The sequence below is a fragment of the Puma concolor genome, chromosome B4 (assembly GCF_028749965.1).
Source record: "Puma concolor isolate L17-30 chromosome B4, mPumCon1.1.hap2, whole genome shotgun sequence".
Taxonomy (NCBI): Eukaryota; Metazoa; Chordata; class Mammalia; order Carnivora; family Felidae; genus Puma; species Puma concolor.
This window is the reverse complement of record NC_141673.1, coordinates 6,066,468-6,091,199: the sequence shown is the minus strand read 5'-3', so window position 1 is coordinate 6,091,199 and position 24,732 is coordinate 6,066,468. Positions and strand designations below refer to the sequence as shown.

The 24,732-nt window shown below is 60.1% G+C and overlaps 1 protein-coding gene across 1 annotated transcript; it reads right to left on the bottom strand.

Annotated features, from left to right (window-relative positions):
* Positions 1 to 4,003: 4,003 nt before the first annotated feature.
* On the bottom strand, positions 4,004 to 20,228 carry TTLL12 (tubulin tyrosine ligase like 12). Its single transcript, XM_086712085.1, has 14 exons — positions 19,981 to 20,228; positions 16,308 to 16,480; positions 14,122 to 14,320; positions 13,184 to 13,343; positions 12,964 to 13,097; positions 10,764 to 10,840; positions 9,623 to 9,739; positions 9,346 to 9,540; positions 8,888 to 8,999; positions 7,886 to 8,037; positions 7,407 to 7,488; positions 5,604 to 5,672; positions 4,906 to 5,044; positions 4,004 to 4,562 (listed from the first exon to the last, which is right to left on the bottom strand). Exons 1-14 carry the CDS (start codon positions 20,155 to 20,157, stop codon positions 4,411 to 4,413), a joined length of 1,938 nt encoding a protein of 645 aa, XP_086568211.1. The 5' UTR covers positions 20,158 to 20,228; the 3' UTR covers positions 4,004 to 4,410.
* Between the last annotated feature and the right edge of the window lie 4,504 nt (positions 20,229 to 24,732).

Sequence of the window (24,732 nt, the reverse complement as noted above, 5' to 3'; positions counted from 1 at the left end):
GCGGTGGCCCTCTTACTTGGGCAGGGGCTGCTGGCTGCGGGTGGGGGCGGGAGGGACTCATCCTCCTGCGGGATCTGTCCAGGCTGCACCATCCAGACGGGGCCGGACCAGGTCAGTGCTCACCCACGCTCCTCGCGCCTCCCCCCAGACTCTCCGAGAGGCGGGGTGTCTTGCCTGGCCCAGAGCAGCCTGGGTTCAACCCGGAGCCCACACCGGCTATGCCGCGGCTTGGCTGGCGTCCGGCAGGCTGGGACCTCAGTCCTACCCACTCTATAAGCCCCCCGGGAAGCTCAGCCTGGGGCGTGGGCCCACAGTTGGCCTGGGCCAGCACCTCGGCACCCTCGGCTGGCCTCGGCCGGGATGGGGCTGGGCCTAGAGCTGGGGACACCGCCTGACCTGCCCCTTGGGTGGTGGGACTCATGCCGGCCTCACCCCACCAGAAGCAGCCTCACAAACACCAAATCGGCAGGAGGGCGTGTCAGAGGCAGTAAGGCCCGTGTCCCGGCTGTTGGGAGTCGGTGAGGTTGGCGGGGGCCCCCCCCCTCCGCCCCACAGGCAGTCTCCCCCTGGGGCGGTCCCTCTGCTCCGGCTACGAGCTCCCACATTCCGCGTGCGTCCTGCCTCTGCCGCTCGGCCACCTGGCGCCCGTGACCTGCTGTGCCTTTTGTTGCCTGGTTTTGCTTGTCGATTACCCAAATTGGCAAAACTTTGGTGTTTCGCTTGGTCATCTCGGGAGGCCGGATGCTTCGCGGCCTGTCTCCCCTTGTTCTATCCCCACTTTACGATGTCAGGAAAGCTCGGGGAGAGCCAGCTGACTGCATTGTTCTGAGAGAAGAGGCGGCTGTCTTCCGGGGCCATCGCCCTGCTTACCCTCAGCTCCGGCGGATTTTGGAGCCCAACAGACGATGCTCTGCAGGAACCCGGTAGCCTGGCATCCGGGAGCACCTTGGCCAGCTCCCCATGCTGCTTTTCTGATGCTCGTGAGAGCAGAGGGGTCAGATGGGGGACTCTTTGAGCATCCTCATTATTTCCGAAGTTCTCCAAGAAGGTCAGGGGGCCCCCTGGATGTGTCACAGCCACCCCTGCGCCTGCCAGATGTCCTGCACTGAGCTTTTTTTTTTTTTGTACTTAGCACTTAAGTGCACCCGAGACTTCTGCAGTCTTTTCTGTGATGCTGGTGCAGGCGATTTTTTGTCCCTTCCATTCACTTGTGGGTCCGTTCATCCCTAGCAATATCCCACACACTTCCTACTGGCCACATACCACGCACGGCCACAAAAATGCCTGGTGAAATAGACGAGAGGCAGATGCACTTTGCCATTTTGTTTGCTGGCTTTCTTGTGATGCTTTCCCCTCCTCCCACCCCCTTCTTCATACACAGCGTTCTCTTCCTTTCTGAGCTGTTGTCATCCACGAGGAACGTCAGGGTGCTGGCAATTTCCACGTTCGTTTAACAGGAAAACCCACACCTCATGGATGGGTCACGTCCTTCTGGGCTGTGCTCTTTGCTGGAGCTACTTCGTGCCGTTGAAATCTTAAATCTGGGCGTTTGTCTCCTTCTGCAGCTGACTGGCCATAAAGGACACAAGGCCATTCCCGCAGCCCAGGAGGGCTCGGCCGACCGTCCGCAGGGGCACAGCAGTGACTGGGTGTGAGCTGAGTACTTTAACGTGTGGTCGGCCACTCTGAACCCCGCAAGTGGAAGCCTCGTCTCTGGTGCTAAGAGGTTCTCCTACATTGGCGCCTCTCCAGGAGAGCGCCACCGAGTCCGGGGGTGCCGCTGTGGCCACGGAACATCACGGAGGGTCTTTCTAGATGTCGCTATGAGCATCTTAAGCTTCACCTTTCGGATTTGTGTGGCTCTGTGGAACATTGGTACAACTGATACCATGGCTGTGGCTCCCCGGTCAACTCCAGATGTCCTGTGCTTACAAATTCTCCGTTTTGATGAATTCTCAATGCAAACAAAAGGACTCCAGGGAAGATAATACCAGAAAGAGGCATTCCCCGGGGATAAGAACTGTCTCCATGGCAAGTGGTCTGGGCTTCAGGGACGGTGGAGGCCCTGCTTGATGCCCTTCCTTGGGGGTTGTCTGCGTTTCACTGATCAGAGATGCGAGGACAGCTAGAGTGGGGGACAGCCCATTTATAATTAAGGAAAGTCTGGATCACGGGGTCTTCTGATCCCAGCCGTGCCTGCTCGGAGTGTCCGGGTAATCAGGTTTTAAGTGGACTGGGAATGAGCAGGAGTGCCACCCCTGATAGGCAGCTGGATGAACAACCGGGTGTGAGTGCCCACCCTGAGGGGCGCAGGAGGCCCCTTGCAGGGCACGCTGGGGAGGGGACCTCTGCCTTCCTGTCGTCAGCTCCATCACCACCAGGGGGCGTCGCTGTGCAGGCTAGCGGCGCTCACGCCCCTCCTGACACTCTGGCTGTCCTAAGAGCAGTTAGGGTCTCCTCTCACTCCCGTCCTCAGGGTGAAGAAACGGGCAGAAAGAGACTCCCATTGCCTGAGGACCCAGAAGTCTGTGCCGGAGCCGGGGTTCAGGGCTCGCGCGAGGACAAGGCTGCTGGGCGTCGCCTGTGATGTGCCTCAGCTCCACGTCTGTCCCCACGGCGCTCCGCTCCGCAACGGAACCGGTGCTGGGAAACCCAACTTTGGGTTAGGAACCTTCTGTGGTCTGAGTGTCCCCCCCCCCCCCCGCCCCAAATCCCTGTGTTGAATTCTAAGCCCCGATGTGATCGTCCTAGGAGGCGGGGCCTTCGGGAGGCCTTTAGGTCACAAGACGGAGCCCTCATGAGCGGGATCAGTGTCCTTACAAGAGACCCCGCAAAGCTCCCTTGCCCCTTCCCACCTGTGACCAGGAAGAGGGCCCTTGTGACACCATATCCGCCGCCCCCTGATCCTGGCCCCCCCCCCCCCCCCCCCCCCGGAACCGTGAGGAAGGCAGTCCTGTTAAGCCCCCCAGTGGGGATATCTGGTCACAGCAGCCCAGACGGACCGGGACGGGGAACCTGGAAGCCTCACCGCGATCCCGTCTCTCCCATTTTTCAAAGCGCCAGTCTTGGTATTTTGGTTTTCTTCCACAGCCAAACAGGCAAACGGCTGACACGCTGCGCCAGGCCTGTGGTTCCAGGGCCTCCCAAAAGAAAGCGAGGCCAGAGTAGAGAAGGCATACTTTATTGTGATACGAATCGAGTCAAGGAGAGGACGGGACGCCAGCGGCCCTCCAGGGCGACGACCCGAGAGGAGGTGCCCTGCTCTCGACACCTGTGCGTGGCTGGAGGGAAGGGGCGTCCCCCCGGCAGACAGGCTGAGGTCCTGGGTGACAGAGGCCGACAGACACAGCCAAGGAGACACACAGAAGGAGGCACAGTCAAGTCCAGTTTTGCCACCAGGATCACTCTTGGCTTCAAAACGAAAGCAGCTCCCCGGTCCCCGGGAGGCGGACTGGCCCCCCTGCCCTGTCAGCGGGGCCTGGGCGTGCTGCGGCTACACACAGGCTGGCATCGGACTCCAGGTTTCGGAAACAAAAGCATGGGAAGGACAAGAAATTTCGATTTACTCCTGTAAGTGAAAAACTAACAAAAACCCAACATTTTGACTCTAGACTCTGGTGGAAGACATCTAACTATGACGCGAAGTTCTCCCTGGAATCATCTTTGTCGGCTCTCCACTGCCTGGTGCCCTGCTGCCCACACTTGTCCCCGAGGCCCCTCATCAGGGAGTCCCAGCCGACGTCGGACGAGGGGGAGAGCGCTGCTGTGCCCGGTGGGCGGCGAGGTCTGCGGGGGCCACGGAGGTGGGAAGGACGGCCTGCTTTTGCCAAATGGAAAGGCAAGAGTGATCACAGGCGGCGGGCACGAGAAGCTTGCCCGTAAAGGTTTTGGTCGAGGTTGGGGAACAAGAAGGCTGGCAGGTTCCCAGGGGTTTGGGGGACACAGGGGTGCAGCGAGGGACCCCGACGCCCTGCCCTGGGGGAGCCACGACGCACAAGCAGCATCTGGAGAAGGAGCCAGCCTGGCTCCGTTCGTGTTTGGGCTCCACAGGTGCTTCCGGGGAAGCCTGTTTGTGGGGACGCCTCGTCACGCTCCCCGGAACCCGTCTTCCGCCGACACCCTGGAAACACGGCAGACCGGGAACCAAACTCTTTGGAAAAGCCTTTGGCTGAGCAGAGATGGCGGTGAGGGGACTGTGCGCGGGGGCCTGGGACTCAGCCCCAGGGGACACAGTGACCGGCCCTGCTCCTGAGTCAGGAGGCAGAGGAGGACCCTGAGCCCCCAGAGGCGGTGCTGGGGCCAAAGCTCGAAGGCGAGGCTTGTCCGAGGGAGGACGGGGAGGAGGACTCTGCAGAAGTGGCCCGGGGAGCTGAGGCTGGAGGACCCAGCCTCAGCAGGACCCGCGGGCACCTAGACCAGGCGGCTGACGTGGCAGTTGCTGGGCTCGTCCAGGTACAGGGTGCTGAAGACGTCGTTGAAGAAGGTCGGGTGGTACCTGCAGGCTCGCTCGCAGTCCGGGTTGAAGTTCACCTCCAGGATCTGTGGCTGCATCACCCGCCTCCCTGACGGCGCAAAAGCAAGGGCACCTCACTCCCGGGAGGGTGGGCTGGGCCCTGGCCGCTGGGGCCTCGGGGCACAAGGGCCCTTTCCTTTCGAGCTTCCCCCTGACACCACAGCCCACCGCCCTTCCTGCCTGCGCTCTGCCCTGGGGACCGCCACCCCTTGGTGGTGCACCCCCCAGACCAGACCTCCCGGCGAACGTGAGGCAGAGTACAACCCGAGGGGCACCGACCGACAGGGGCAGGGAAGCGGGGACGCTGGCAGGGAGAGGGCTGGATGATGGGCTTTGGCTAAGTGGAGAGGGCGTGGTTTGGATTACAGGGCGGGGTGGGCGGGGGGCCTCACCATCTGGACGGTCATCCCACTTGAGCATGAGGTCGATGGCATACACAGCCCGGGATGAGGCATAGTCGCAGAGGCCCAGGGGCGGTGGCTTGGCACATGCCGCTTGGAACAGCTCCGTGAAGGCCTGGAAGATCTCACCCTGGGGATGGGGGAGGTAGGGCTGGGGGGCTGCGTGGCTCTGTGGCCGGGACCAGCCCCCAGAGCCACTTTTGACACAGGCTCCCTGCCTCCACGTGGGCTGTGGCCCCAAATGGCCCAAGACCCCTCCTCCTGCAGCCTTCGCGTCTCCACACCCGGCCGCCCCCTAGGACACCGGCCCCTCGCTCGTGGCGTCTGACTACCACAAAGCAGCCGGTCTCCTGCCTCAGAGCCCCCTGCTGCCCTCTGCACCGAAGCAGACAGAGCAGCACCAGAAGCAGCTGCTCTAAGAGACAGAGGCCAGCCTGTGTCTCCAGCCGTGTCCCTGCTGTCCCCTCAGGTTTGCAATTTCTGGGGCAGATAGGGCCTATTGCCATCGGGCTGTCCCCGTAGTGCCCCGAATCCCCTCCAGAGCACCCCACAAGGTCTAGAGTGGGAGGAGGGTTGCAGCTCACACCATCTCCTTCCCTAGTCTCGGTGGGAGGAGCAAAGACCCCCACCCGCCCGATGCCGGCCGGTGAGGGCAAGCCCCAGCCTCTGCGGCTTTGCTCAGGACTCACCTGGACGCTCTTCCAGGGGAATTCTGGGTATTGCTTCTCAAACTCAGGGATGAACTCATCATAGTGCACCTGTGACAGACACAGGGACCGTCACGCTCTGCCCGGGGCCTCCTCCGGGCCGGGAGTGGGGAGGCCTGCCCCACCTTAATTTGGGGCCTCTGACACTCGCCGGGGCCACGTGTCGGTGCCAGCCGCCTATCCAGCACCCCCACCTCTGGGCACAAATGGAGGCAGGAGGCAGTCTGAGCTCTGGATCTTACTATAGACTCAGGACAAGCAGATTTACTTGTCCGAGCCTCAGTGTCACCGTCTGTAAAACGGGAGGATGCTCCCTGCCCGGCACTTATTGGCAGGGCTCTCGTGAGGCTCAAGTGAGACGCTTAATGCTGAGGGGTCAGCAGACTGCAAGGCCCGGGGGGACACAGCACCACGCCAGTCTGCATGCACGGGGGGCAGAGCCTGTACCCGCATCTGCAGGGCCCAGGCCGGAGCTCACCGCTCAGCACCAGCTCAAAGTGCCTGGGGATGGCAAGATCTCCCCAGGCCAAGGCTTCACTCCAAACACACCTGCGTGAGCTGGCAGTAGGCTCAGGCTTCTTCTTGCAAGGGACGAGCCAGGGTGGGCTCATTCACATCCTGTTGGACATGTGTCCCCGCACACAGGAGCTTCAGGGGAAACGGGACCCTTGGGGCATCACACAGTATACAGGGCGGCCCTCGGTTGTCTCAGAGACAACTTCCAACCGTGTCCTAGGGTCCCATGAGGGCTCAGGCGCTTCCCAGGCGCCGGCCGCCAGCACAGCCCGGGACCAGAAGCAACCGCTGGGCGTGCACGTGGGCAAGGCCACTCCGGTCGCACAGTCATGGCGAGGCGTCTCCGGGAGTGTTCGATGCAGCACGTTCGTGAATAGTGAACACCGCACGTGGCCCAAATGTCTATTAGCAGGTGAGTGACGAACCCATACCGGGGACAAGAATGCCCCCGGCCCCATTCAGCGATAATGACGGATCTACACGCACGATGCTCAACAACGACAAAAGCCACAGAAGGATTTGCTCCATGGCATTTACGCACAGACTCGTATAGTACGTGCACAACAGTCCTTTGAGTGATTTCGGGAGGTACGCACGCTGAAAAGAACGTGCCCGGGAAGGGTAATCACCCCTTTCAGAGGAGTGGCTCCTTGTGGGAGGCAGGGCAGGGAAGGCCACCTGCAGGCCTCGGGCTGAGCAAGGGTGCGTGAGTGCCCGCGCCCTACTTCCTGCCTGCCTCAAACAGCCGTTACCCAGCGCGCAGGTCAGGGAACAGGGAGGGCCTCCGGGAGGAGGCAGCCTCTCTCTCCTCCCCTCCTTCCTCCACCCAGAGCCGGCCTCTGCCTCCGCCCCGGCCACGCCCACCTGGCCAGGTGCACTGCTGGGGTGACGCCCTCACCTCAAAGGGAGCCTTGCCCTGATGTTCCCTTGCTCACGGTGCCCAGATAGCACAGGGCACGGAGGATCCAGGCAGGGTCACAGGCCAGCAACAGCAGCAGCCGGCCTTGGGGTGAGGGTGGCGGCACGTGACATGCACCCCGCGCCTCCCCACCCCCACCCGCCCTTGTGCCGAGCAGATGCTTCCAGGGGAGACCTGCAGGCGACCTGCCGCAGGGCCCGGGGAGGCCGCGGGCACCTCAGACAGAGCTGCGGGGGTGCCGTTCTGAGATTGACACGGGTACCCCAAGTCCGCTCCTCTGACCGTCTACACAGCCCGCCCAGAGGACAAGCCGATGGGTGTGGGTCTGCACCCGCCGCCCCGGACTCTACCTGCTTTAGCACCACCTCCGGGTCGTAGTTCATGACAGTGAAATGTTTCTCGTAGTCGTCCAGGTCATCGAGCGCGAAGGGCCTGCGGGAGGAGCGCGCAGACACGGGAGGGTCCTGAGCGTGGCCGCGGCCGAGCAGGGACAGTGCCCTGAGCGAGCCCGCCGGACGCCTGTCCCCCCATCGGCGCGAGGGGGCGGCCCCACGGCCCCACAGAGCTTGGGTCAGAGCGAGCGATGAGCTAACCGTGAGGACGCCCCGACGGCCCGGACACGTCATTGCGAGACTCTGGGGTCGGTGCCTGTTCCGCAAGGACCGTCCCCAGCGGTGGCTGAGGCAGGCAGGGCAAGAGCCCCCGCCATTTACCAGCTCAGCGGGCCACCTGCCGTGTGTGCGGTGGGGGAGCAGCCCAGGGCAGGCCTTCTGACCCCCGAGGAAACGAGGGGCCCCGCTGCCCACCCCCCAGCCAGTCTCCCAGTTACCGGTTGGAGAACCGCAGCCAGAACACGTCGTACACGAACAGCGTCAGGGGCTTCACCGAGCGCAGCAGCACGACGTAGCGGACGTCAAACTTGACCTTCCCCACGTCTTCTCGCAGGAATAAGACTGGACTTTCAATGTATTTGGACACGACCTGGAGAACACAGACGCGGGGTCGCGGGCGGGCTCTCACCTCCCCTGGGCCAGGACCCAGTGCCCGGAGGCACCCCAGCCCGGCCCCATCCGCGTCCGTCCTCACTGGCTGCGGGCTCGTGCTTGTGGCGCGTCTGCACGCCGTCACATTTCCTGGGGACACAGGTGCGCTCCTGCCCCGGTCCCGGGAGCGGGCCGCTTCCCGTCCTGGGGTCCACGGAGGCGCGTGCACCCTGCACCTGGCTTCTTCCTCGGCCTTTTCACACCCTGTCCAGGCTGTGGCAAGTTCTGTACCCTAAGCTTCACTTAAACCGAGGGAAAGGATCCCACCAGTTTTTGGGTTTTGAAAACTGAATACAAATCCTCAGCCATAATCCCGCCGACTCCCCGTCCGCTGTCTGGAATCCCTGCGACAATCATCCCCGTGGCGCGCTTTCCTTGGCTTCCGCCCAGATGCGCTGCGTCTCACAAAGCCCCCGACGCTGCCCCTGTGCCGTGTGTCCCTGCAGCAGCCTTGTCCGGGGCCCCGAGGGGCTCCCTGGCCTGGCCACCTGCCCCCTGCTCGGCGGTCACTCCTGGTGCAGCACGTGGGGACTCTGAGGTCAGACACACCAGGGGCAGCTCCGAGCAAGGGCTCCCCCATGTCACCCGGACAGTCACACAGCCCTTCCATGATGGCCAGGCCGGTGGAAGGAATGGAGTGTGGGCTTCAGAGACACCCGTGAGCTGAGTGACCCAACACCAGGACCCGCCCGCACCCAGGCCCTGACACGCGAGTCCCCTTTGCCCCGCTGACTCGGTGGCCAGCCGGCGCACTCAGTGCCCCTCGCCCCCGGAGCGCCAAGGCCCACCTTGGGGGTGCTCTCGCGGTGCCGGATGACGCTGTGGAGGCTCCTGGTGATGTGGGTGTCGAGGCTGCGGGCCAGGTTCCAGGGCTTGCAGATCCAGTGGTTGTCCTGGCCCCTGAGAGCATATGGGGTCGGCTGGGCTGCGCCCTGGGCCCACCTTCCCAGGCAACGTCTCCCCAGGGCCGTGGCAGCCCTAGGAAAGGGGCGCCCAACCTCCCGCAGGGAGCAGTGGCAGGTGTCACAGAGGGGGCGTTAGGGGCCGGACCCCAGGAGCAAGGAGGAGCTCGCTCGGCAGGGGCGTGGAGAACTACCCCGGCAGTCACGGCCGGCTGCAGCACCGAGGCCACGGTCAGCGCGAGGCCGAGGCGCGGGCCGGGGGGCCGGCGAGGTCGGGTACAGGTGGGGTGGGGGCTGTAGGGACGGGGCGCACGTAGGAGTCTCCGCCTCGAGGGGGCTCTTACCGCCTCTCCCGCTGCTGGAAGTAGCTGACGAACTGGGGCAGCTCGGTGCGCAGGTTGAAGGTACGGGGCAGCCAGGCTGGGCCCTCGGGGCCCCCTGCCCGGCGCGCGATGGAGGCCAGGCAATCCTTCACGGTCAGCAGGTTCTCGCAGGGGAACTGGTTCAGCAGCACGTTGGGCCTCTCCTGGCTGAGCCTCCTGGAGGGCCAAGGGAAACGCGGGCAGCTCGGGGTGGCGAGGGGACTCGGCCTGGCTGGCGGGGGGCGGAGGGGGGGCTCACCTGTAGTCCTTGAAGTGGGAAAAGTTGTAGAGAATGTCCGCGTCCGCCTCGCTCTGGGTAAAGGTGAAGCGTGGGTGGGTGAGGTGGCTGAGCACCTGCTGGACGTCCGTGTAGACCCTATAGGGAGAAGTCGGGCTGAGCCGGGCCCCCGCCTATGCTCGCCACACCCCTGCCACTTGGGGGCGCCCCGCCCGGGGCTGATGTTAAGGAGGACGCAGCTGGGTGTGAATTCGACCCTGAGGTCCCAGCGCGGGCCCTGAGGGTGGACAGCCAGGGTCAGACCCCAGCCCCTCTGCTTGCCTGCCGAGGGCGGGGCAACCACACACCTACCTGTGTGACCCCAGGTCCCCCCGTAAGATGGGATCACGGCCTAGCTCACACTCGTCACTGGGATGAAACGGGCTAACCCGAGTGTTTAACAAATGCAGGCTTTCCTTCCACGTGGAAGCAGGAAGAATGGACACACGAAGAACCCTGCCCTCAGAGAAGGCAGCTGGTGTCCTGGTGCCTACAGGTGAGCGTGTGGCCCAGACAAGTGTCCTGGATGTAGCCCCGCTCCACACCAGTGCTCACTGCTACCTGCCTGGCCCTCGCTGGCCCCGGGCAGAGGTGAGGACAGAGCATGGGAGCCCGGTTGCGGGGTACGGCAGAGGCAGAAGGCAGTTAGTCTGTGGCTGGACCAGGTTTGCGTAGACCGAGGGCTGGGCCCCGCCTCCGAGCCTGCCCTACACCGGGGGGTGGGGGGGTTCGGCACTGACTTTTACACCCTCACCTGTACATGGAGTACCTGCTTCCCCCCGGGGTCCAGCCTGCACCTGCCGGCCTCGCATAACCCGCCGGCCCACCCCTGCAGACCCTCCTGGGCGCCCTGTGCCTTGACTGTCCGCACAGGCTTCCTGCCTCCCGGAGGGGTCGCTGCACGCAGGCCTGGCTATGACTTCACCCCAGGACACCCCCTCACTTTTCACGGCGATCTCTCTGTGATCCTCAGACTCTGTGCCTAACACGTCTGTCACTGCCATGTCGCCAAGAGACAGCAGGCTTCCTGAGCGCCTCCCTGTGCCAGGCACTGTCCTAGGGGTTGTGGGAACTCGGGGGAGTGAGGGAAGTCTCATCACGAGCCGAGAAGGGAGCTGTGCACCTGAAGACGTGGTCACGGGGATACGCCACCGGACTGATGGCGAGTGGCAGCTTCTCCTTGTTTTCCTCCAAAATGGCCTGGAAGGAAAGCACCGAAGGTGGAAATAGACCCTCGAGAAAGGGAGCACGTGAACACGCCGCCCTGACCCCCATCCTGGCACATCGGGGTTTGAGATCTCAGGGGGCACACTCAGACCCCAGCTAGAGCCAGAGCCCTCTGACCACCCTGCCCCGGGATTCTGGGCCTCAAGGCCCCACAGGTGCCGGACTGCCCGTTTTGTGTCAAAAAAAAAGAATCTTCCCGAGGCTCTCTCCAAATCACAGGCAGCTGAGAAGATGTCAGGCCCGTCCTGGGAGGGGGCTGCCCGGTCCTAGCGGAGCCCCGAGGTGCCGCTGGAAGCGTAAGCAGCGTGGTGGTTTAAAACACCCCGACGCTCAGCAGCCCTGCGGAGGGGGCCCACGGGGCTGGGCGGGTGAGTGTCGTGGAGCCAGGTCCTCAGCCCCATCGAGCCTCAGCTGACAGCCTGGCTATGCGAGCGGGGCTCCGAGCCAAAAGCTCCCCCGACGCCTGTTCCACAGACAGCGGGGGTGAGATTACAAACGTCTGCTGTGTGAAGCTGCTGTCTTCGTGTCCCTTCTTATCCGGTGACAGCTAACTAATACCGGTTACCCCAGGGCTCAGGGCTCAGGTCCCAGGCTGATCTAGATGGTCAAATGGGGAAAAGCAACCAGGGGGTGACAGACAACCAGAGTTTGGCCCCATCGCCTCTTCCTGGGCAGTAGAGGGCATCCCAAGGAAAAAAAAAAAAACCCTAATTCGAGAGCGCAAACTCCACTCTGCAGTCTTAGCTCCCGAGCCCTGAGGTCGGAAGGCCACGCCACCTGCTTGCTTGCCCGCTGAACAGCCTCACCACCAGGAGGAAGTCTTCATCCCTAAGCAATTCTTAAGCCTTCCCCCCTTGCATTCACTTGTTCACTGAGCACCTACTACGTGCAACTATCCTACGAGGCTCGCAGACTCGCCTCAAACTCAAGATGAGTAATCACCGTGATCGCGCAGTTTTCCGCAGGGACGGTTCGACCACCACTGGCTTACACGGGATCCACCAGAAAGGTGCCAATAGTTCCGTCATTATGGCCTAGTCTCTCCCAAGCAACAGCGCGCACGGAATCGACACCACCACGCGGCGCGTGCCATCCTCACTCTTCCTGACTTGTCTACTCCTTCCCATGATCCTCTGAGGCGCTCAGTGAGTGTCTGATGTGCCAGTGTGGGCTGGGAAATTTGCACACACTGGGGCCAGGTTGGAAGCCTCTGCCCACAAGCTATTGGGCGCCCCTGGTATTGGAGCCCAGCTCCCCCACCAGCTGTGTGACCGTTTGCAAGTTACTCAATCTCTCTGTGTCTGTTTCCTCATTCTCAGTGAAATGGAGATAGAGACGGGACCTTAAGGCCTACTGTCGTGAGGATTATAGTCAAGCATACCCGTAGGTGCTAACCACAGGCTCACTCGTGGCCTGGTTTCCAACTGGGACCAGCCAATGGGAAGCAGTGGTGGGAGATCAGAGGGCAGGGGAGGGAGGAGAGAGGGGCCAGGGGGTCTTCCCTGCCCAGCCCTGCCCGGTCTGGTAGTGGCTATGTTCCTAGAGGCTTCCCCTGTTCTCCCCTGCCCTGGGCCTCCCTGACCCCGACTCCCTAATTTGCCCAAGAGGCCGCCACAGAGCACCTTTGTTGCTCGTAACAGTGACGCCGATGACTACTTGCGGAGGGCCTACTGTGCGCCAGAAAACGCGCCTTGCAGTGTTCGAGTCCAGCGTCTTCATGTTCCCGGTGAGGGGGGTGTCGGGGGAGGAGGAAACGGTACCGAGTGGGGATTTGTAACCAAGCCGCATGGCCCACGCTGTGCCCCCCAGTCCCGGCGAGGAGTCCCCGAAAACGAGGAGGAGCAGCACAGACGACCAGCAGCCGCAGCTCTCTGATCGCCTGAGAGCATGGTTCCCAGCAGCCGGCCCCTGGGGTCTGGGCTCAGGGCTGGCAGCTCCTGCCCACTGCCTGGGCTCTGAGCCCGTCTCTCCGGCACGCCCAGACTCTCCGCTGCCCCCCACACCAGCCAGCTGGCGCTCAAGAACATTTGGTGACTGAAGAACATTCCAGAAGCCACCAAGCAGGGAGGCCCAGGGTTGGAGGGGGACGGTCACACCTGGTAGTGCTGGTCCGGCGGCTCGGGCGTGGAGGAGCTGACGTCCAGCATGTCGGCGGGGACCCAGGGCAGCAGCCTGCACCTGCGGATCAGAGGGTCCGCCTCTCCGTAGGCAAAGTCTCGGGTCACCTCCTCTGCATCAAGACACGTGGCCCATCAGGAGGCAGCGGGAAGCCAGGGCCGGGGCCCATCCCTCAGGGCGGGCGGGGGTCGGACTTACCGCCCGTGTCCAGGTCCCTCAGGGGCCACAGCAGCGTGTAGGCCACCTGCTGGGGCATGTAGAAGAAGGGCGCGGTGGCAAAGCTGGGCGTGTCCGAGTGCTGGATGCGCGAACCGAACTCGTCCATGATGTACCACACGGGCACCTTCTCCTCGGCCGTCTGTAGGCGGAGCACACACAGCAGCCTTCGTCCACCGGTCCGCCTACCTGCCCCCTTCTGTGGCACATCCTCCCTCCCACCCATTCACCCAAACGGCGGCCCGTCTACACCCAGCTCCCAGAGCCTGGAGTGACTATCACATGCACCTTTAACCAGGGGCCTCCTGGGCCGACTGCAGTGATCGCTTGTGTGGGACAGGTGTTAGACCACGGCTGCATGGATGTGTCTGGCTTTGTGCGTGTGGCAGGGAGAGAGCGAGGGAGGCTCCTCGGAGGAGGGGACATCTAAGCTGAGACCCTGAGAAACAACTTTTGTCTCTTCCCAAACTAAAAGTGGCAAGGGGCTGGAGTGTGAGGGTGAGTCTGGGGATGCTGGGGGGGAGGGGTGGTCATGACAGCAGGGACTCGACTCTTCTGGAGTCAGTGAGGAACAACTGAAGGCTTTCACGGGGACGGGACAACAGAATCTGAAAGCATCAGGAAACAGACAGCCAAGTCACGGAACTCAAGTCTATGGTCAGAGAGAGGGTGGTGTCCCACGAGCTCAAAGGCCCCCAGATACACGGGTCCCCAGCGCTGGGTGGCCCAAGGCAGAGTAACAGGCCCACGATGAGGCCACAGGCAATGAGGGGCCCCACGGAGAGGAGTCTGCTCACCCCAGGGTGACGGCTCCTGGGGCCGGGTCCTGGCTCTCCTGGGCTGCCCCTGACGGCCCAGGGCAGTGAAGGCCCCCGTCCCTGTCCGTCGCCCGCCTCCCCCAGGTCCAGCTGCCTGCTCACCCCGTGGGACAGTTGGTAGGTCTGGTTGAACCGCCACATCTCCTCCAGCACCAGGTCCACAGCCTCCGCGCTGGGCAGCTCGCCGTGGAACTCGACGCCCATCAGGTTGGCCATGCGGTGCAGGAGCCCGGGCACCTGCTGCAGCTGCTGACGCGCGTGCTCCACGCGGCACGTCCAAGCGTGGTCGATGAGGAAGATGCTGCGGGCACAGACCAAAGGGGGCCGTGAGGCTGCCCCACGGGCGCGGCAAGAAGGGCAGGACAGAAGGGGCCAGCAGGAGATGCTGAGAGGGAGAGGCCTGCAGCTGTGGCCTGGGGAGGTTTCTCTCCCTCTTCCAATTCTGAAAAAGCCACCGGGGTCCCCGCATCCCATCCGTTGGACCTTGCCTCCCATCAGCAGGACCCTGCCTCATATCCGTGGGTCCCTGCCTCATATCAGTGAGACCCTGCCTCCCACCAGTGGGAGATCCTGCCTCCCATCAGTGGGTCCCTGCCTCCCATCAGTGGACCAAATATACAACATGCTGACCACACACCGTGTACTTGTGTTTCTGCCGATTGCTATTCATCACTGTAACAAGTGACTTCAACTGGATTTGGAACCGCTGCACAGGTGTATGCCCCCCTCCTCGCTACCTGCAGGCCCGGCACACGGCAGGTGCTCAGCAAAGGCAAAAGCTGCCCACAGCGGAAGGCCAGCGGCAGGCAGCTGTGCACAGAGGCCGTCACTCGGAGCTCACTCACGCGTGCCGGGGGCTTCAGGGCACTTCCTGGGAAAGCCCGAGGCCTTTTTGTGGGAGAGGCTTCAAGTCTCCACACATATGGACAGCTGTGCCCTGTGTGGTCCAGTCCCCCTGGAAGAGCCCAGAGGGGCGTGGCTGCCCTCACACACGGCGGCGGGAGCGCGTTGGGGGGCCGGGCAGGCATCCCTACCGCCCCACGGGGCCCGCTGGGCCAGGACGCTCCGAACACACAGGCGTGTGGTTTGCCTGCCGGGCCACACGGCCCTCACCTCCATTCCCTTGAGGAGATGAAAGGAACAGCAAATGCTCCGGTGTTTCCTCTGGGTGGCAAGATCGGCAGTGTTTATTTCATTGTGCTTGTGGTACTTTTTGTTTGCATACCCGGCAAGAGATGGAGATTTATCCTTGCCCTTGTGCGCAGGGGATACGACCGTAGGTTGCAGGGCACCCAGCCGAGCTTCAAGGTGGGATACCGGGGGGTGGCCCCGGGCACATGCTCACCAGGGGGGCTGGACACAGCACATATGGAGAGAGGATGAGGTTGGAACCCGGCAATCAGAGGAGATTCACGAGGCTCTAAAGGGAGAAAGGCCCAGGAGCAGGGAGGGCTGTGGAGCTGAAACCAATGTCCGGAGCTCCAAGCCCAGGACTCTGCCCGCATCCCCTCCTGAACCTGCCCGGTGGCTGCTGGGCCGGGGCCCCAGAGCGGCACGGCCGGGAACAGAGCAGGTGCATGCGGAGGCTGCTGCGCTGAACTTGACGTGAGAGGTGAGTCTGCAAGTTTCTGAGCAAGAGAGTGTGTGGGTGGTGGCGCCTGGCTGCTGTCATGACCTGTGTGGCCTCTCCCGCCCCCTCACAGGCTGGCAAAGGAGGCCAGAAAACCTTTGCAGAAGAAGAGGCCAGCCAGACCCTTCCCGGACACAGAAGACCCTGTCCCTACGGACACAGGGGCCCGGTGACCTCGAGAGGCCGGCAAGTTTCCTCCTTAAGGTTCCAAGAAAGTGCGGCGGACGGGCCCGCCATGGCTGACGACAGCTTCTTTTGGTCCCTGGGAGGCAGGAGTCCTGGGTTCGGTCTGAGCTCCGCCCCATCTACCCTGTGGCGCTGGGCCCTGGTGTCCCCCTGCCTGAGAAGCCAACCAGACCACAATGCTCACAGTCCGGGCATAAAGCCCTGGGAGAACCTGTTTATGTTTCCTGGGCTCCACCCAGAGACCCAGATCCCGTAGGACCGGAGACAGGCCTTCAGAGAAGGGCAGGCTCACGGGTAAGGCTGCCTTGCACCCACACACACGCTCTGAACCAGCTGGCGAAGAGGCCAGTGCCCGGCACACAGGAAACACTAGTGCCTGAATTTACCGCTTCTGGCCTCGGTGACCCCCTAGGAAGGAGCCCATTCTGAGGGCCACGGGATGGACGACGGGCGTCTGGCCTGAGGCTCCTACCTGTTGGGGTTGGCCGCCTGGAGCCCGTTCTCGCTGGTCACGATGACCTTGTAGCAGAGCTCGCTGCCGGGGTTGGGCTTCTTCCTGCGCACTTCCCGGGCTGCCTCGCCCTCACTCTCCTCCTCCACCTCCTCCACTTGCATGATCCCGAACATCTCCCCGGCATCAAAGACCTGGGGCCACAGCAGGCGTGTTGACGGGCTACCCACCATCCCCCCCCCCCCCCCCCCCCCCCGCCTCAAGGACCAGCTAAACCCCTCGGGAGAAGCAGCACCTATTTATTAGCCGACTACCCATCTTACAGGTGGGGAAACCGAGGCTCCTAGAAATCAGTCAGGACTGGGACCTAACCGCCGTCACCAGCTATTGTCCAAAGTCCCTCAGCCCGGGACACCCGGTCTTGGAGGTAGGGCTGCACGTACGGGGCGGAACCCTATCTAGTCTGGTCTTTACTGCGCAAGGAGAGGAGTCCTGAAAGGCAGTGGGTGGCCCCGGTCATGTCAGAAGTGAACGGAAGAGGTGGGGTCTGGGTGGCAGGGGATCCCACCCCAGTTCCACCAGAAGAGCCAATCCTATACCAAGGCAGCTGAGGCAATCCAGAAGGAAACAGGTGCCCTGGAGCCTCCCACAGCCACCACGCCTGCCCAGACAAGAGGCAGTCTGGGTCTGCACAAAGCGGGGCCTGGGCCTGTGGTTGGAAGATAAGGGCCCGGGTCCTTAAGTTTCCCTGCGACGGACAGTGCCAGCCCTGTGCAGCCGAAGTCAGCCCTCTCCTGCGTGCTCTGGAGCCAGGCTGCCCCCTGCAGCCACACGCACGCACTGTGTCTGCCACGAGTTGGCAAGGGGCCTCAGGGTAGATTCTGGAGCCAGCCTATGGGGCCTCGGACAAGTCACTGAACCACTGTGCCTCAGTTTCCCCATCCCTCCAACGGGAACATCAGAACCTGCCTCAGAGGGCTGTTGGAAGGATTAAACGATTAAGACGCGAAAAGCTTAGGAGCGCCTAACCCGGCAAAGGACGCAGAAGCACTTGCTGTCATCACTGCACTTTGGAGACCAGCCTCTCACCAGGGAGGAAGGCATCCTCTGCCTTCCAGGAGAGCGGAGTGTTAAACCGATAGAACAGTGCACCGTAGGTCCCTGGCACAGAGCAGGGACTCCACGAAGGCCAGTTCGCCCCCCAAACCTACTTCTCATGACTCTGACAGAAAAAAACTGCATTCCCAGCAGAGAGAAACCAGCTACCTATTCAGGCACAAGCAGCTTTTTTTTTGTGCTGGGCAGGTGGGCACTTTGGGGTGTGGACGTGGACCCCCTCACGATCTTGCCTAGGGAGCTGGCAGCCGAGTGGCACAGAGGAGTAAGGTCGGGCCGTGTGACAGGCCCAGGTAAATGGTGCTGGGGCCTGATGGGAGGGGAGGGTTAAAGAGGGGGGAAGCTGTGGCTAGGGGTGGTGGTCAAAGGACCCCAGGCAGGGGGGCACAGAAGCTGGGGGGTAGGGAAGGCTGTGGAACCAGCCAGGCTCCTTGGAAGACAAGGGGGGGCTACCTCAAGCCAGGCTCCCTAAGCTGTCTGAGCCTGGGAAGGCTGTCACCTTCCTTCCAGCACAGAGCTGCTCAAAGGACTGGAATTCACACCCTGGGTTTCAATCTAGAACCCTAACTCCTATGCGAGGGAGGGGCACAGTGGGGCAGTATAAGGCCTGGGGATAGAGGGCCTGCCTTTGTGGGGGGGGGGGGGGTGACCATGATCCCTTCTGGGTTCAACTACAGAAGGCCCTAAGGGTGTAATGAAGGGTGTGGTCTTGCGGCCAGGAAGTTCCTGCCGGCAGCGGGAGTTGCAACTTATTTTAAAACACTCCCCACCTTTTCCAACAAAACTGATTTGAAGTAAGGCACCAGGGCCACGGGCCCTGCGGGGAGTTGGAGGGGCCCGGTTCCTGTTGGCAGGTGCCCACCCCCACACCTGGCCCCCAGCGGCAGCAGGCTTCACTGAAGACAATGGATGCAGGTTTGGGTCTGGCGATGTGATGACTCACAGCTCTGCCCATAACCCCTAATGGCAAGGGAGGGTCATGGAAAAATACTGGCTGCCCCTTGGTAGAGCCACAGCGGCCAGTGCCAGGGCGGAGGGGACGCTACACTCTGGTGACCGCCCACCCTGTGCTGTGGCACCTGCTGAAGCTCATCTCCTGCCTCCCCACCCAATCCCCACTAAGACTGTGGGAGCTGGGGCCCTGTTCCACCGTTGGGCTTTCCAGATGGAGACTCTGGCTTAGATGGACCAGTGACTTGTCTAAATGAGGGTTTACTGCCCATGGAGGCTCGCTGGACTGGGGCCGGGGGGTTCTCCCACATGTGAGCCTTTTACCCAGCGCGAGGACCTTCTTATCCTAACAGATCGGTGGGGTCCCCAGCACATGCCTGGGACCCCAACCAAGTGCTCAGGAAACACTGGTGGAATTGAGAGGGCAAATAAAACAGAGGAAGGAAACTCACTGTTTGCTACAAGAGGTAGGTATGTATTGAATGCCACTGACATTGTGTCTGTTTTACAGCAACGATGTGTTAGGAGCAGGAGGGCACCTGATGAACCCCGATTTCCCACAGAAAAACTGGCTGGGTGGGGTGGGGGTGTGTCCAGCAGCTAGGCTTGGGGGACAACCTCTTCCTGGATCTGGGGGTCCCTTTCATCACCTGTGCCCCTCGGTCAGTCTTGGCCCCAGGGAGCAACAGCCCCCCCCCCCCCCCCAAGAAGAGCCTAATTGCAGCTAAGAAGGCCCCACTAGCTGGCCTGTTGCTCTGGCTTCGGCACCTGGGCAAACTACCAAAAACCAGGGACCGCTCTGATCAGCCAGCACCCGCGGGGTGCCACACTGGAGGCCCAGGCTAGATAAGACTGGTGAGAAGGGAGCTGTCCCCACAAAAGGGCACAGAATCTGGAAGCATGTCAGCCCTTTTCTTCCTTTCTGTAGAGTCCTTTTCAGTCTCCCGCAACCTCGGTTTTCTTTCATTTGCAAAATGAGGGTGAGCGGGGGGGGGGGGGGGCTCAAATCGAATGATGAAACATGTAAGAGTTCTACGGCCCCAACAGTTCAAGCCACACAAATTCATGGGGCATCTATTCTCCTTGAAGGAGTGGCTGAAAGCAAGGCACAGGTTCCCGAGTCTGACAGACCTTAGGAGGCTCTTCCTCTTCCTGTGACTCAGTTTTTTCAACTGCACAATGGGGATGTGTGTGGGGCTCGGAAGCGTGGAGAACTCAGTACGGGGCCCGGCACAGAGCAGGAGCCCCAGGCGCTGGCAGGATCGGGGCCACAGGCACTGGGCTCTTGCCGCCACTCTTGGGCCCCACAGTCTAGACACCTCCTAAGCTGCCAGGGAGGCACCATCTAAGTCGGTCGTCACGGCGTTCGTGCTCTTCGCGCCTCTCCCGCCTGGTCCCCGCCGCGCCCCAGCGCCGACACACCCCCAGCGCGTCGCCCCCGAGCCTTCCCCCCTCCTCCCCCAGGCACCCTAGCAGCCTCGTCGGCAGGAGACCCCCAGGGCCCCCTCCCCTGCCTCCCCACCGGCGCACCTGGCCCGGCCTCCCCTCCAGGGCCCCGCCCGCAGCCACACCCTTGCCCCGGCTCCGCTCGGCACCCCGGGTCCTCCCGCGTCGCCCCAGCCCGCACCTCGTGCTCCAGCTTGTGCAGGAGGCGGCCCCAGTACCGCTCGGGGACCCCGGACGCGCGCAGCGCCGGGCCGTGCAGCGCCGCGAACTCGGCGCGGGCCCGCGCGCCCTCCTCCGGAGTCAGGCCCGGGCTGCCGCGCTCGGCAGGCGGGTCCCCCGGCCCCCCGTTGGCCTCCATGGCGCCCGCACCAGCGCCGGCGCCGAGTCCCACTCCGCCGCCGCCCGCGGGCCCGGCCCTCCCGCCTCGGCCCGCCCGCCCCGCCCTCCTCGCGAGCTCCCCGCGGCCCCCGCCCACCGCCCGCCCGGCGCCGGCTCGCCGCGGGCCGCCGGGGGCTGAAGCTCCGGGAGCCGGACCCGGGGCCCGGCCGCCCGGCCGGCCGAGGGGCGCGTGCGCGAGTGCGTGAACGCGCGGGCTTGCGCGGCGAGGAAGCGGACGGGGGGGGGGGGGGGCGGGGAGGGGACGCGGGCGCGGGGCGCGTTGGGGGCTCGGTGCTGCCGGCGAGTGCGCACGCGCGTCTGCTGGGGGCGGTGTTTTCTCTCTCGCCCCGCGGCTGCCCCAGGGCATGCCGGGAGCGAGGCCGTGCGGCTTCCACGCGGTCGGAAGCGGAAGAGACTCCAGACACCGTCCGAAAAGGAAACTGAGGCCTGGAGTCAGGGCCGTGCCCCGCACCCACTCCGCTTGGAAGGCTCGCAGACCCCGGGGGTGGGAGGGGCTCTCGGATTCTTTTGAAGGCTTCGCCGGAGTTCGGTGCTGCCGCGTAGTGGCGCTTCGATACCCGTAGTGTGGATTCAAAATGTAAATTTATTCGGTTAAATTCAGAGGTTTTTTTTGTTTGTTTTGTTTTTAAAATTTTTTTAATGTTTATTTATTTTTGAGACAGAGAGACAGAGCGTGAGCAGGGCAGGGGCAGAGAGAGAGAGGGAGACACAGAATCCGAAGCAGGCTCCAGGCTCTGAGCTGTCAGCACAGAGCCCGACGCAGGGCTCGAACCCACGGGCCGTGAGATCATGACCTGAGCTGAAGTCGGACGCTTAACCGACTGAGCCACCCAGGCGACCCTTTTAAAAAAAAAAAATTTTTTTTTAATGTTTTTATTTATTTTTGAGACAGAGAGACAGAGTATGAGCAGGGGAGGGTGTTTTGTTTTTAAACAAGTGGAGGTAGTTCAAAGGTATTTCAAAGTGCGATTACAGAATTTCAAAAATCATTCTTTGAGCGTTCTGTGTTTTCAAGTTCTTCTGTTGCTTTATAGGGCTACGTTTCATGATCTTGTTTGCAAATTTGCAATCGTAATTTGCTACAAAGCTTCAAGACTTTTGGTTTGGTTTTTTTTTTGCGGGGGGGGGGGGTCCTTCAGTGGCCGAATACTTTGATTAAAAGTTTTAACCCGAATTTGGGTAAAATGCACCATTTCCGAGGACTCGTTAAATGTCACTAGGACACTTAACGGTGGTGTACCAAGGCTCACGCTTCCAAAGTGCCCTTGTTGAGGGGCCCAGAGAAAACCGTTACCCCCATGTAGGAGTACAGTTTTGTATCTACCATCGCCCTTTTTTTTTTTTTTTTTTTTTTTTTTTTGAGAGAGAGAGAGAGAATGAGCAGGGGAGGGACAGGGAGAGAGAGAATCTGAAGCAGGCTGCACACCCAGTGCACAACTTGACTACAGGGGGTTTGATCTCACCACCGTGAGATCATGACTTCAGCCGGAATCAGGAGTCAGTCGCTTAATGGACTGAGCCACCCAGGTACTCCCTTACCATCACCTTTGTCACACAAATGTTGTAGTTCAGTTATTCTAGTTATGAAAAAAAATATTTGTAAATTTTGGCAACTATGATTTCTAATCCAATTTACAGCGTGTTTGGATGAAATCATTACACCCGATTCCAAGTATGTTTCTGCTCTGTGGGGGGTTCTTAATTTAGTGGGAACGTTAGTCCCTCTCTGCTGTGCCCATCACACTCTAGATGGGTATTATCATTGCAAAAGAAATGCAGTCTGTGTTCAACTTTTTTACTGAACTTAGCTGAGTAGCATTCCCTGTAACATTGGGTTTTTACTTTGTGATGAGATGTGGGCAGGGAGAGAGAACTGTCAAGGAATTCTTGAGACTGTTTCGGTGCAAAAAGGTGGTTTTATTAAAGCACAGGGACAGGACCTGTGGGCAGAAAGAGCTGCGCTGGGCTTGTGAAGAGTGATTGATTGTATGGAGAAGGGAGGATAGAGATAAATGAAGTTCCCAAAAGGATTTTCATGTGTTTTTTTAAAGAAGACTTCCAGGATCCTGGAGATCTGGCCGTTGTTAAGCTAAGATTGTTTTTTGTTTCTAGCAGGGCATTAAGACCGTTGTGAGTTCCTTGAGGAATGTCATTCTCTGCCTGTGTCAGATAGTTACGAACGGGCTGCAAATTGTAAGGCCACTCAATTTCACCTGCATTTCTTTTGCCTTCGTTCTCCTTGTCACTTTGGACAGAATAAATTTCCAAAAGCTTCATTTTGATTCCATAAATTGGATGGAAAAAAAAAATGGAACCATCTTAGGATTTTGATATTACATTGGCATCCTCTGTGGAGTAATTTCTCAGCCAGTGGGGCCAGTGCATCTAGAGTGATGGCTTTGCTTCCCACAGGAGAATGAGAAACCTTGGAAATGGAACAGTGAGTGAAATTGATGTAGAAAAAGTCATTTGATCTAAATGAAGTCATGATTTGTGCAGTGACGTGTCAACCCGCTTCTGTGACTGCACGTGTTGATTCATTTTTGGGGCACAGTCTTCGAAAATAATTACCAACTTTTGAAGTAGGTGGGATGCTTCTGAATTGGAATTGTGTTATCTGACGTGGCTCGTGGTTAGTGACATCTTTTCAACTCCCATGGTGGAGGGTAAAAGTTGTCCAATATTTTGTGGAAGTTTCTATTTCATAACCAACTTTGACGTCGGGCTGTGTGCTGACAGCGTGGAGCATGCGTGGGATTCCCTGTCTCCCTCTCTGCCCCTTCCCTGCTCACTCACTCTCTCTCTCTCAAAATAAATAAACTTAAAAAAAAGAGAGAGAGAAAGAAAGGACATAATCAACTTTGAGAAATGGAGATTCAGGACTTAATTTTAAATTAAATGTGGACTCCTCTTTTGTAAGTAACGTGCTCCTGAAAAGATTTATTGCACAATGAGAATAAGTACTACTTAGGGGCGCCTGGGTGGCTCAGTTGGTTCAGCTCAGAACTTCAGCTCAGGTTATGATCTCACCGCTTGTGAGTTCGAGTCCCACGAGCCCCCCTGTCTGTGCTGACAGCTCAGAGCCTGGAGCTTGCTTCGGATTCTGTGTCTCCTTCTCTCTCTCCCCCTCCCTCGCTCACGCTCTCTCTCTCTCTCGCTCTCCTTCAAAAATAAATAAACATTAAAAAATTAAAAAAAAAGAAAAAATACTACTTAAAATATAAACAAAAAACCTGCATCCCATATGAGAAGGGACAGACAAACTGCTGAAGCAGGAGTGTTCAGTCCTCTCTGCACAATCCAGAGCAGAGCCTCTCAGCCTCGATTTCCCACACACATCTCATGCATGCCTACCCTGTCATTTCCCTGGCCTCCTGCACCTTGTGAGGTCACAACTCAGGTGGCAGGTAGGCAGGGATGGCAGGACCTCACTGTGAATATTCAGTGAATCACAGTATTATTTGTAACTAGGTAAGAATGAAACTACTTTACTGGCCTGATCATCACGAATAAGAACTATGCTATATTTTTGACCATGCACTACGGCCTTATGCCCACGTAGATAGCATATGTCATACTTCTTTTCTTTTTCTTCGATGTTTATTTATTTTTGGGAGAGAGAACACAGGCACGAGCAGGGGAGGGCCAGGGAGAGAGGGAGACACAGACTCCGAAGCAGGCTCCAGGCTCCGAGCTGTCGGCACAGAGCCCGATGTGGGGATCGAACTCACGGACCGCGAGATAGTGACCTGAGCCAAAGTCGGACGCTCAACCGATGAAGCCCCCCAGGCACCCCAGCATACGTCATACTTCTAATAATTTTCTTATTATGAGCAACTCTGTGTTGCACTGGCTGAAAACCCACCTGTCATCCCTGACCCCACATCTTCCTCCCCTCTGTATCAGTCTGGAGTTTATCCACTCCAAGGGACCGTAAATCCAGCTCGAACTGGCTTAAAGATAAAGGGTATTTAGGGGTGCCTGGGGGGCTCAGTCAGTTAAGTGTCTGACTTCCGCTCAGGTCATGATCTCACAGCTCGTGAGTTGGAGCCCCACGTCGGGCTCTGTGCTGACAGCTCGGAGCCTGGAGCCTGCTTTGCATTCTGTGTCTCCCTCTCTCTCTGCCCCTCCCCTGCTCGTGCTGTCTCTCTGTCTCTCAAAAATGAATAAATGTTAAAAAAAATAAAAAACCCAAAGATAAAGGGTATTTATTGGCCCATACAATGTTATGGCCTAACTGTATCTACCCAAATTCAGATGTTGAATTCTGACTGTATTTGGAGAAAGGGCCTGTGAGAAGATAAACATTAAATGAGGTTGCAAGAGTGGGGTCCTGAGGGGATAGGGCTGATGCCCTTACAAGAAAAGGAATAGATATCAGAGTGCTGTTTCTGCCAAGTGAGGACACAGTGAGAAGCCAGGAAAAGGACTCTTACTAAGAACCAAACGGGTTGACCCCTTGCTCTTGGACCGTCCAGACTCCAGAAGATAAATTTCTGTCGTTTAAGCTACGCAGTCTGTGGCGTTTTGTTAT

Coding starts and splice junctions, on each gene's coding strand:
- TTLL12 (XM_086712085.1), bottom strand. CDS start 20,157: ATGGAGGCCAACGGGGGGCCGGGGGACCCGCCTGCCGAGCGCGGCAGC. Junction 9,740..10,763: donor CCCCGTGACCACGTCTTCAG/GTGCACAGCTCC, acceptor TTCTCCCTATAG/GGTCTACACGGACGTCCAGC. Junction 9,000..9,345: donor TTCCAGCAGCGGGAGAGGCG/GTAAGAGCCCCC, acceptor ATATGCTCTCAG/GGGCCAGGACAACCACTGGA.